The sequence below is a fragment of the Lynx rufus genome, unplaced genomic scaffold (genome assembly GCF_022079265.1).
Source record: "Lynx rufus isolate CCGP_SWC_20201006 ecotype Redwood Valley unplaced genomic scaffold, mLynRuf1.p SCAF_4, whole genome shotgun sequence".
NCBI classification, from domain to species: domain Eukaryota; kingdom Metazoa; phylum Chordata; class Mammalia; order Carnivora; family Felidae; genus Lynx; species Lynx rufus.
Genome location: NW_025814856.1, coordinates 82,475,020 through 82,487,710, shown reverse-complemented (window position 1 = coordinate 82,487,710; position 12,691 = coordinate 82,475,020). Strand labels below are relative to the sequence as shown.

At 37.6% G+C, this 12,691-nt stretch overlaps 1 protein-coding gene across 11 annotated transcripts in view; it reads left to right on the top strand.

Moving 5' to 3' along the window:
• The window catches only part of GSAP (gamma-secretase activating protein), a 91,385-nt gene that overhangs the window by 45,074 nt on the left and 33,620 nt on the right, over nucleotides 1–12,691 (top strand). For 8 of the 11 annotated variants that reach the window (XR_006965289.1, XR_006965288.1, XM_047097009.1 and 5 more), the window contains exons 13-18: nucleotides 2,925–3,029; nucleotides 3,706–3,783; nucleotides 7,247–7,339; nucleotides 7,473–7,690; nucleotides 10,086–10,155; nucleotides 10,729–10,811. Coding sequence is in view for 9 of the 11 variants with exons in the window: in XM_047097009.1 (XP_046952965.1) it covers nucleotides 2,925–3,029; nucleotides 3,706–3,783; nucleotides 7,247–7,339; nucleotides 7,473–7,690; nucleotides 10,086–10,155; nucleotides 10,729–10,811 (647 nt within the window). In the remaining 2 variants the exon portion in view is untranslated. The remainder of the gene's footprint in view (nucleotides 1–2,924; nucleotides 3,030–3,705; nucleotides 3,784–7,246; nucleotides 7,340–7,472; nucleotides 7,691–10,085; nucleotides 10,156–10,728; nucleotides 10,812–12,691) is intronic. The other 3 variants (XM_047097010.1, XM_047097008.1, XM_047097011.1) reach the window with 2 other exon arrangements.

The following is a 12,691-nucleotide window of genomic DNA, read 5'->3' as shown; positions in this document are numbered from 1 at the left end:
AGGGGTGAAAAGTGTAAATTCTCTTTTCCTGTTCATATAATTTCAAGAGTTGCCCTTCACAAGTTCCCAGAATTAGTCTTGTGTTTTAGCATTTTATAGAGCCTTTTACAATGAGATAATTTCCCTTGGAAAACTTTGCCCATAATAGCTTTCATTGTCCAAATAGTTTCCCAAAGGCTAGCCAACTCTGAGATTTTATCTTCATCATTGATGAATATTTATTAAACATCTCTTTCTGGATACACCATTAAGAGCATGCTTTGTTTTTTTTTTTGTTTTTTTTTTTTGAAACTCTGACTTCCCCCAAGTGAGTTCCCCCAACTTGTAAATAGCAGCAGAATCATTCTGGAATAATCATAATCTCAGCTAACCTTTATAGCCAGACATAACTTCTTTGGCAGAGCTTTATACATACATCTCATTTAATTCCTATGTAAGAACTATATGAAGTAGGTTCTATATTTTCTTTTATAGATGAGGAAACTGAAGTTTAGAGAACTTAATGTGCCCTAGGCACATTTTAAAAATACTGATGCCTGGGTCTCACCTTCAGAGATTCTTTTTCAGTTGATTGAAGGGGAGGTTTGAGAATCTGTAAGCCCCAGGTGAGTTTAATATGCTTTCCAGGTTGAGAACCAGTGCTCCATTGCTGTGTTGTCCAGTATGGCAGCCACTAGCCACATGTGGCTATTTACATTTATTAAAGTTAAACAGAAAAGAGTCACAGTAGCTACATTTTATTTAAAAAATTTTTCCCCAAATCAATACAGCTTTTATTGCCTCTTTAAAATTCACAAACAAGTCTGATAAATCGTCTGGCATCTTGGTATTTCTGTAGCTAGACAAGTTAGATTTTATTCATCAGCCTTTTTCAGAAACATAGATACCATCCAAAAATTTTCTGATATCCTTGTTTTTATGTAGGTACACTTTAAGTGTTCGATAGCCACATGTGGCTAGTGGCAACCAATTTGGACAACAAATATAAAGCATTTCCATTATCAAAGAAAGTTCTATCCATGGGACAAGCTTCACAGAGTCGGTGCACACCCGTGTCACCTTGCTGTGTCTTTATTATTTTTCCCACCTTTGGGCTAGGGAAGGGTAACTAAGCCACAACCTAGTAACTATTTGGAAATGTTTGCTTATGAGATCTGAAGATGGCTCCTGGTGAATGTAATTGGGTACATTCATTTTACATCTCACTTCAACTTTCTGCAAAACAAGAAAAATGATGACCTCCATTCTCTAAAGGATGGTGTGGAGGATTTTGCTAGAAGGGGGGGATATCATCTTCTTTATTGTGGACATTTCATGTTCATGCTACAGGATAGATTCCTACAAGAAGAATTTGGGTTGACAGGTGTGAATATATTTAATCCTCTGCAAAACTGTGTTTCAGAGAGGTTGTAGCAACTTCCTTCTTATTTGAGAATGTTTTTCCTACTGCTCCCTTGACAGAATTGATTATCATTTTAAAAACTTTGCTAATTTGAAAGAAAAAATATGGTGCCTTTAAAAAAGATTTTATTTTGTAATTACTAGAGAGGCTAAATTTTTAACTATGTTTGCTAAAAATTTCTTTCTCCTTGTGATCACAGAACATAAAAGGACAGGGTAAACCAGTAGTTTTTTGCTGGTAGTATCTTTACTTTATAAAAATAGTCCAAGTGGTACATAGAACTTTTTTAACTGTTATAATTACTATTTTTGTTTAAGCTTTAGTATAGTGTTACTTGGTTTCTTAGTCTGCTGTAATTTTAAAGAAAAGTTATTATTGTATACTCAGTAGCCATAACAGTAATTTTACATCTAGTAGAATTGTTACTATTTTTATCTGATAAAATTACTCTTTTAAATTCTTTTGTACTTAAGATATTGCAATAAAATGTACTTCTAACAATATGGTGCAGTTTTAAATGTCATTAAAAATAGTCACAAATGATAAATATTATAACAAAATTCTCATATATGTCTTTGAATAGCCTTCTTAGAGAAAATTGGCGCTTTTTTTTGGGGGGGGGCCACCCTGATTCTTTGACAAAGGACCTAGTGAAGTATAACAGAGGAAATACTGCTATTCACTGAAGTAATGATTGAATTTACATGGCTAGCTAATTGTAGTTCTGGGACCAGAACCCAGGTTTCCAGATTCCTTGTTAAGTTCCTTTCCTCCTGGAAATCTCCTATTTTGGGTAATCACATAAACATTAGCGTTGGAAGTATCAGTTTCTGTATAATGCCCTCAATGGTAGGTCTTTGATGAGAATATCTAGTCTATCCACATAGCAACAGCTGCTAGAGATGATGGACATATTACACACTGAAGGAGGGGTGAAGGCTGAGGGTGTTCTGGAGTGATGGGGTAAGTAAAGGCAGTCAGGGCTCATCTGGGAGGACTGCTTTGTGCCACGAACTCTTCTTTGCCCTTGGACCAAGGCTCTTGGTGACCCAAATATGTGTGGGTATGGTCCCAACACACATTTGCTTTTATTGGCCCAGTTTGCCTTCCATTCCAGATAACAAAGAAGACTGGAAACTTTCTGTAAAGAAGAGGTACATTTTTGTTAAACTGGGGTCTATAGCTGTTAGTAATGGCCTGGGAGGCAAGCTAAATAAGAGAGCAGGGCAGTACATGTATATTAGGAGAATCTTATGAAGCTTTGTAAATTTCTCTAGACACTCATGATTTCATATGTAGGAGTGTATCTCTATTCATTTTCCTGTTCTTTAGTAGCTCATCACAATACATTGCTTATGTGTGTGCTGAGTAACTGTGGAATTAGCAACTTGTTGACTTATTAATAGACCATTTCTAGATTTGGGGAATAATCTCTGTATTAAGTTGAGGCAGAACATCTAAAGGAATAAAAGTCAGGTTAAGTGACTTAGGAAACTTTTTATTTGTCTCCTATTCTTTTCAGCTCTACTAAATACCTTCTTACTTCTAGGAAGTTTATGTGTGTGTTACAGTCCGAAGTTTGACTCTTGGGAAAAATTCACATATTCAGTGTTTCACTTTCATAAAGGTACATGCCATTTATTCTTATTTTTTTTTTTACTTTTACATAATCACTTTTTCCAAATGGTAGCAAGTTAGATAAATTTTAAAGACTTATTACCTTGTAATGAATTTTATCAGTACATTCTATACCTTTATACCTATATAATACATGTTTCCTGAATAAATTCATTAATGATGAATACAGTTAACCCTTGAACAACGTGGATTTAAAGTGCACAGATCCACTTACATGCAGGGCTTTTTCAATAAACACAGTAGAGTTCTATAAATGTATTTTCTCTTCCTTACAATTTTTCTTAATATTTTTTCTTTACTGTTAGAGTACAATGTAGAATACACATAACATATATGTGTTGACTGTTTATGATAAATGTTAAGTGATAAACATTACAACAAAATGCTTCAGATCCTTCTATCTGAGCACAACCCATCTTATAAAGTCTAATATTATACTCGAAGCCCAGAACAAGTACTAGATGGTGATTGCACTTGTGATCCATTGTCTCTGCTGGTTTTTGGAGAATGATGGGGAACCACGAAATCCAGAAGTCAGACACATGCTTTGTCAGTTTCACAGCTCCTAAATGTTGAGAGTACCACATAGAGTAATAGCCTTGGGTGGGATTCCGGCTCTTTGTTTCTTACCATTCTTTTCTTGGCTTCCTGTTCTCTACCCACAGGGCATGGCAAGACCTTCACTGCTGCTCTTGGGAGTGTTGACTCACATGTGACAAAGGGCCTTACTTTTCTCAACCTTGGTGAGTGAGAGGGAGATGGGTCTCTCTACTCTGACACTCCTTTCTAGTACATGTGATACTCAGCCTTTTATATCTCGTTTGTGCACCCCATTTTCTCCTACCTCTTCAGGACTCAGATTGTGAGGACAATCACTGACCTCTCTGAAACCTGATAGGGGAAGGTTTTCTCTGGACACATTAGCACCTGTAATTTGTCTGTTGTTCAATAGTCAACTGTATTAAGTTAGTTAATATTTTTATAATATATTTTTTCCTGACCTTTTTCAAGGCTTATAGACCAACTCTAATGGACATATTTGTGTCCCTCCATCCAGATCAGCCTTTTGGGGGGGGGGGATGCATCTCCCTTTTTAGAGAACACAGGCTGTGAGCTTTCCTATGTTTTTAGTAGGAAAGAAGCCTGGGCACACATCTCAGCCCTTCTGAGCCTCAGTTTCATTACTGATTGTAGAGAGGACAAAGGTCTTTGAAAAATCGTCCATTTCCTGTTGCTAGAGCCTTCCAAGTCCTGTAAATGATTTACGGATCAGCTTGAATGTGTTGATTTTCATTGAGTAAATATGGTAAGGGAACTTGAGTGTTAGGTTGGGACATATTAATGGAATCTATAATGAAGAAAATAAAGAAGGAGTTTATTGTACCAACCTCCTGAAAGCTGCTTTTGCATGTCATTTGGGGTGAGGGTCACAAACAGGTTAGCACAGAACTAAATAACAGAAGTATTGCTTGCCTACCCAAGGGGCATGACAATATTTAAAAAGAAAAGCTTCAGCTTTAGAGCACATGATTCTTTGATGTATTCCCCTATTCCTGTTCCCCAGTCCTTCTACTATCATGACAAAGGCTTAGGAAGGTGTGATGTGAGGGAACTTGGCAAAATGAGAATGAAAATGATAAGAAAATACATAAAAATATTTTTCTTTTGAATGATACTATTGGTGAGGTATCTAAGGCTGAGTGGGCTAGTATGTGGCAAATGTTAACATGAGCTTTGAACCTGTGGGAAATTACTTTAGAGAGGCCTGATTCTACTGCTTCCTGTGGTAAGAGAGATAAATATAAGGTTTCCTGGGTCTGAGACTTGATTATTATCAAGTAGCGAATGCTACATCAACATCCCATCTAAGAGTGATAGGGGAAACTTTCCACTAAAAATAACCTTAGCATTTTGTGAGGTCAAAGGTAGCCTTCCTTTTTTTCCCCAGAGAGTGACTTTAAAAAAGGGCAGGCATGATTTAATCGATGGTCTTCAGACCGTGGAGCCAGCAGAAATACTAGAGCTTTGTAAAAATAGGCTATCTTACATAAGTTATCTTTCCTTCTTAAACACATTTTATCTCATAGGCACAAAATTATACCCAGGATTAAAACTATTCCAGGAGTAATTTTTATGACAACAGTATTGCTTTGTGAGTGATGTATTTTTTCCTATAAATTGCATGCAATTTTCCTGATTGCTACCCTATTAAAAGGGGGCTTATATTGATTAAAATACTAAAGGATTGGGCTTTGGGGACGTTTTCTATAAATCCCAAACACCTCTGTATAAGAAAGATACATTGGTAAATAAAAAGCTATCATTTTGAAAAATGAATACTATATGCTAAGTTTGTTATTTAAATTATCTTGATCCTTAAAACAGTTCTTTTTGGTGATGTTATCCCCATTTTACAGATAATGAAAGTGAGGCTCAGAAAGGCTGAGATGTGTACCCAGTCTTCTTTTAGTGTCTCATGTCAGGGGCATTGTGTTAGTTTCTTATGGCTGCTATAACAAATTATCACAAATTTAGGGCTTGAAACAACATAAATGTTGTCTTAGGGATCTGGAAGCCAGAATTCTGAAATCTGGAGTCTTGAGGGGCTAAGCCAAGGTGTAGGTAGAAATGGTTCCTTCTGGAGATTCTGGAGAAGAATTCATCCTTGGCCTCCTGCAGCATCTTGAGGCCAGCATTTCTTGACTTGTGACCGACATGACTCCCATCTCTTTCATCCTCACATGATTTTCTCTGTAGTCCAGTCTCCCTCTACCTCCCTCCTGTGAACACATTTGTGGTTCCATTGGGTCCACTTGGATGTTCCAGTATACTCTCCCCATTTCAAGATCCTTGATCCCATCTGCAAGGTGCCTTTTATCACTTAAGGTAACATATTCACAGGCTCTGGGATTAGCACCTGAACATCTTTGGGGGTCAACATTTGGCCTACCACAGGTACTGTTGACATTTTTGATGAAACAATACTTTTTGTGTGAGAGTGTCCTGCACATAGAGGGATTTAATAACCTTTACTCCCTACCACGCCAATGACTGGGACAACTCAAAACACCCTGACATATTTCCAAATGCCTTGTCTCCCAGGGACAAAATTACCACCCTAATTAACTGGTTAAATGCTACGACTAGGAGTTAACTTAGATCATTTGATGCCTAGACCCTTTCCACTGTATGCTATTATATCATTATTTGTGTCTTTCTACTTAAATGTTACCATAATAAGAACATTATTGCAACCATTTGTGCTATAGACTTGAACATCACTTAATCCCCTGTGACTGAGAGGGCACTTCTAAGTCAAATCATTCAAGTTTTACATCCTCTTTCCCTTCCTTTCCACTGAATGCCTTCTATGCAAATGATTTTTTTTTTTTTTTTTGCTTCTTAGGGAAAAAAAAAAGAGTCCAGCTGGCTCACTTAAAATCTAAATGTGTCTTCTATGTGAAATTCACTGCTATTGCATGAATTTTTCTGTTTTTCTAAGGTCCTAGAAAAATTATTGGCAAGGGCTACTTCCACCTTCCCATTCCCCAGAAACCTATTTTTATACCTTGCTTCAATCTGTGTACAAATGTTCTTGGTACAAAATTATCTAATGCAGGGACTGTGAAGGTGTGAATTCTCAGCAGTTAGCTATGCAAGGAAATGTATTAGTATTTCACAAAGCATCAGAGTGCCTGCAGAGATTGTTTTGATGAATATCAATTTAAAGTTTCTCTAAACAAAATGACGATGATGATAGCGATGATGACAATGAGTGGGCAAACACAGGAAACTAAATTTTAGAGCATCCCCAAGCTGGCAGAAACTAGGAAGGAAATTCCCATTTTAAGCTGTTCCCAGACTATCCGATAAAGGAAGAATTCATCTTGCTTGATTTTTTTTTCTAATTTGTTTTCAGAGGTCATTTAGGTTCATATAAAGCCACAATTCACTTAGAAACGGAATTACAGATGTCAATTAAGATAACCATGACTAAATGTACGAAGAAAATTAGCCACAGGTAGAAATAAATGAGATCTGGCTAGTGAGATGAAATGTACTGATATAAGACAGCTTATTATTATACTGGTCAAAACGTTTGTGTTTTTAAGAGGCACAAAGAGGGCTACTGTGAAGTTCTGGGCTTTATCTTTGCCTATGTAGCTCTTGCCACATGCAGATAACATAAATCTTTCTCTTCTACAGACTATTACTTGGCTGTTTACTTACCTGGTCATTTTTTTCATCTACTTAACATTCAACATCCAGACCTAATCTGCCACAGTTTGTTTCTGACAGGTATGGTGATATGGCTGTAATTTTTCATTCATGAACATGATCCATTTGGGTTTGTCTTGGCAACATTTATATTTGGGTGAGAAGAGTTTCTTTTATTTGCTGATGTAATTTTTGTTTTTTGTTTTTTGACCAGGAAACAGTGAAGTTGTTGATATGCTACCTCATAGTCCTTTACAGTCACTGTCAGGGTCCCTGGTACTGGATTGGTGTTCTGGAAAGCTCTATAGGGCACTCCTCAACCAGTCATATTTATTACAGTTCCTATGGAACACTCGGCTAGACTGTGAGAAGATGGCCGTGTTGCACTGTGTGCTCTCCTGTGGTGGAGACCGCCGGTTCCTGGAAGCCAAGGTGGTTATGTAGCTTAAGTTTAAAAACTGGCAAATGGGGGCGCCTGGGTGGCGCAGTCGGTTAAGCGTCCGACTTCAGCCAGGTCACGATCTCGCAGTCCGAGGGTTCGAGCCCCGCGTCGGGCTCTGGGCTGATGGCTCAGAGCCTAGAGCCTGTTTCCGATTCTGTGTCTCCCTCTCTCTCTGCCCCTCCCCCGTTCATGCTCTGTCTCTCTCTGTCCCAAAAATAAATAAACGTTGAAAAAAAAAAAAATTTAAAAAAAAAAAAAAACTGGCAAATGGACAACACCAACTGTATATATTTGTGGTTGAAATGGATGGAAGTCATTTTTGTTTGTAATAATTAATTGAAGTTTATGGTCTCCATCCTAACTTGAATATTTTTCTTGTGCTTTTTTATAGACCCCCCAACTACACCTCAGACTGTGAGCATGTCTGTTCTTTTGACTACTGTCTTTTCCATACTGTGAAAAATGGTAGCTATATCAGTAACATTCCAAGAAAGTGCTCAGTGAACAGTAAATAGTTTCTCAAATATCTACTTTTCCTCCTGGTCTCTATATGATATATAGTGTCAAAACAACTAAATCTGATGGCATATATTTATTATATTTTAATAAAGATAGCATATATTTACACTGCATGATATAATTGAAGAAGCACTTTCATACACTTTGTCATTTAATTGTACAGCTATCCTTTGAAGTTGGGAGAACCCCCCCCTGCCCATTTAGACTTGATTGGGACCAGCAGGTTGTTGGGTAATTGAAGAAAAGATGTCTGAAACATTTTAACCTAAACCAAAAAAATGTGCACTTATTCACCTGTCTTTTGAGGTAGACTAAGACCCTTTCTTTGTATATTAGTGGTTAGAGTTCACAATTATTTTTCTTACATAAAACCACTAGTAATGTGTTGTCTCTGACTTCCTGTTACTTCTTGCTTTTTTTTTTCCTTTTTTTTTTTTTAACCTTACTTTCTTTTTCTTTTTTTAATCTAAGGAGAGCAAGTTTTTGAAGATCTTTCAAAACAATCTGTGTATATTGGGCCATTTTTTTCTAATCCTTTCTAGTTATCTCATACCTAATTTTTTTTTAGTAAGTGTTTTAGACATGCCTTTGAGTCTTTCCAAAGCATTCGACTTTTGGGATGGCGTGGGAGGCTCAGTCCGTTGAGCATCTGACTCTTGATTTTGGCTCAGGTCATGGTCTCAAGGTCATGAGATGGAGCCCTGCATGGGGCTCTGCACAGGGCATGGACCTTGCTTGGGATTCTCTCTCTCCCCTTCTCTCTGCTCCTCCCCTGTTTGTTCATGCATGCATGCTCGCTCTCTCTCGCTGTCTCTCTCTCAAAATAAATAAACATTAAAAAAAAAACCCACAAAGCATTCAACTCTTATTGACCAAACAACACTCTTTTTGCATCCATATTTCACTCATCTATGGTAATATTTTATTAAATTACCTAATTGTGAAAATAAGTGTAACTAGCATGAATGCGTTTGGAAATAAAAACAGCAACTTATTGGTAGGAGCAGAAACGTGAGAGTGCTCTGTGGCTAGGTAAGCCTGATAGTATCCTTTCATTGGAAGGCTGGGAACAAGGAGTTTCAGTCCTCCAGCAGGAAAGGATGGTTGTGGAGACTGAGGGAGTTGTTGATACAGCATGCCCTTGGGAGGTTAGATGGTGTGACAATATTCACACTGATGGCTTAGCTGGATTCAAACCCAGGTCTGCTGCCTCCAAGCTTAGTGGTGTGGTTTGGTTTGATTTTCTCCTGTATCTCACAGCCCTTCACACTGGTATTTTGCTGTAACGAGATGTACCCTAGCAAAAACAAACATGGGGTCGAAGAAGCCTTACTTGGATTCCAACCAAGGACATTTAGTAAAAAAGATGTGTAAAATGGACCTGATTTATAATATTACTTAAGCCACAGTCTTGCATTATGTGTCTTGAAGAGAACGTAGAAGTGAGTGTGTTCTTTGGCAGTAGCAAAATAGAGAATTTTAAAAGATTCATATATATATATATACACACACACATACATGTATGTATGTATATATATGTATGTGTATATGTATGTATATTCATGTGTGTGTATATATATATATATATATACACACATGTATATCCTTTTTTAATGTTTATTTTTGAGAAAGAGCAAGCAAGGGAGGGGCAGAGAGAGGGAAACAGAGGATCTGAAGCAGGCTCTGTGCTGACAGCAGAGAGCCTGATGTGGGGCTCAAACTCATGAACCACGAGATCATGACCTGAGCCAAAGTGGTTGAGCCACCCAGGCGCCCCAAAGATTTGCATATATTTTGTACTTCTTTGGTGGTGGGGGCAGGGTGCAGATGTAAATACTAACAGAATTGTCTTCTCACTTCTTAAAGATTATTCAGTGGATTTCTGAGAATATCTCTACCTGCCATTCATTTGACCTCATTCAGGAATTTATAATTGGTAGGTGTTGCTGATGGTGCATATTAAGTTGAATCCTTGACCCTTTTACTGGAGGGAGAACAGTAAATTGATAATGGCTCAATCTGTCAAAATGTTGGTTAGGAGCTTTTTTTTTTTTTTTTTTTTTTTTTTTTTTTTTTTTTTTTAAACTCTATTTCAGTCAGCAGCTAATTAAATTTCATTCTCTCATGGTCTGTGAGAAGTTGCGGCCATTCAGAGACTGATAGGATATATGATCTTTATTCTATAACCTTATTAGTGATTTTTTCTCCCCTGTGAGATGTAACTTTCTTAGTTCAGTTTTGTGTTGGCCAGTTCCATGTGAAGTGGTATAACATCACTGGGATAGATAGAAGTACCAAATAAGTTTTATTATTATTATTCTCCTTATAAAGAGCAGAACCTGAACATTTAGTGAAAGTGAAACCATAATAGCTAGGCTTTCCAGGGTAAGGATAAGGCAATAAAAACACTTTTGGGTTTGCTTGTTATGGTGAATGACAGTGTCTACTGCCTTATTCTTATTAAACCATGTCTTTTTTTTTTTTCCTTTCCTTTCACAAATCTGTTCAGCTTCTTCATATTGGAGCATATGTCCAGAGACCAGTAACATGGATAAACTTTTGCCATATTCCTCAGTGCTCACTTGGAATACAGTAAGTTAACCCTTTGTGTTCTTTATGTAATTAAAATTGATTCACCGTCGTGGGTCGTTTGTAGGATATCCCTGTCACAGTAACCATGGCTGTGATTTCATTTGTCTTTTGACTGATAAGGATCTGAGTTGGAGTTTTCTGGCAGAAAAATAATAGTAAATACTTGCTGTGAGCCAAAGTATTTATATAAAATGGAATTGAAGGTGAAGGTATAGAATATGTGTTACTCTTCTTACGACTAAGAATTAAGCCTCATCTGTCATCTTCAAATGGTATTTTAATTTTCTTTAGCAACTAGGGTGGATTAAAATATTTCTTAGGTTTTTATTAATGAGGAAGGGCTGGGCCAATGCTATTGTTTGTAAGCTGCTCTGTTTACTAAGTAGATTTACTAAGACCTCTTCCCAGCCTCATAAGGAAAATCTGTAATAAGTGTAGAGCTTCAAGATCAGTAGAAGTTAGTAATCCTGAGCAAATTCACTCCATTCAACCTTTTCTTCCTCTTGGTCCTTCCTCTCTACTTTTCAGTTGGGAAGTGCTGAGATAAAATATTGTTTCTTTTCCCCTAAACATGGGGCAGTAAACTGAGTTTTTGTTGGATCAGAAAGCAAAAACCATGGGGTGCCTGGATGGCTCAGTCGGTTAAGTGTCTGACTTCGACTTCATCTCAGGTCATGATCTCACGGTCCATGAATTCGAGCCCCACAGGGGGCTCTGTGCTGACAGCTCAGAGCCTGGAGCCTTGTTTGGATTCTGTGTCTCCCTCCCTCTCTCTCTGCCCCTCCCCGGCTCGTGCTCTGTCTCCCTCTCTCTCAAAAATAAATGAACATTTTTTTTAAAGCAAAAACCATGTATAGGCTTCCCCTGAAAAAGGTTTCTTCTTTTGTATTTAGATGTTAGAACTATATGCTTAGTCTCAAGGCAGTGGTTTGTATCAAAAAGGCATTTAGAAAAATAAATTTACTTTAGATAACACAGACATAGGAAAATAAGTACTGGCATAAATTGTGATACTTGCCCATTTTGTATTTAGACTATCTAAATATAATCAGGTGTGTTTGATTCATTCCTAAATTTTCTGTATGCACAGTGGTAGTGTTTTCCTAAAGGCCCTTCCATCTTTTACTGTAAAGAGTTATTAAATTTTCCTGCTTCGCTGTAGAAAAACAAGGAAAAGATGAGCTTGTTCCTTCACCAGGCCCTCACTGTTTCCTTTGAGAACCTTTGTGAATAGACATGCAGACTGTAAGTGATGCAGCAGGAAGTTTGCAGGTTAAACCACAGGGAGTCAGGAAATACACGTCTCTGCCTCCTTTCCCCTCCACCCAACCCTGTCATCCTCTTGTGTTCAGTGTCTGACAGGTGGGGACCGGGAACCCCTCTAATTCCCAGAGTTGTGTTTAAGGATGGAGCATGTGTTCATTGGATGACCCATGACAGGCTCATCTTGACAGGCAATTCTTCACCTTTGCATTTCTCATGACTTTGTGGGGGTAGAGGAGCTCTTGTAGACACATAGAATGATGGCAGCAAGTCCTGTGAGCAGTACAGTGTAAAAAACCCCCAGTTGTAATCACCATCTACTGAGCTTGTTTTAGTGTTTTCCACATTGCCCTAAACTTCCAGTGGTTAGAGTAGGTTGCCTTAAAGCTCTCTTCTAATCCTAAATTTCTGAGTGTATGCATATCTTTAGCACTGATGTAAATCATTTACTTTTGCTTTTTCTAATCTGCAAATGCTCTTAATCCTACACCTTAATAAACAGTTGCCACAGTAGGAGATATTAATTTCATGCATCTGTATGGAGACAGATTATTTCTGTAAATAACTGAATTGTATTTAAGTTACTAGAACATACAATGCTCTTACACATAGATAAT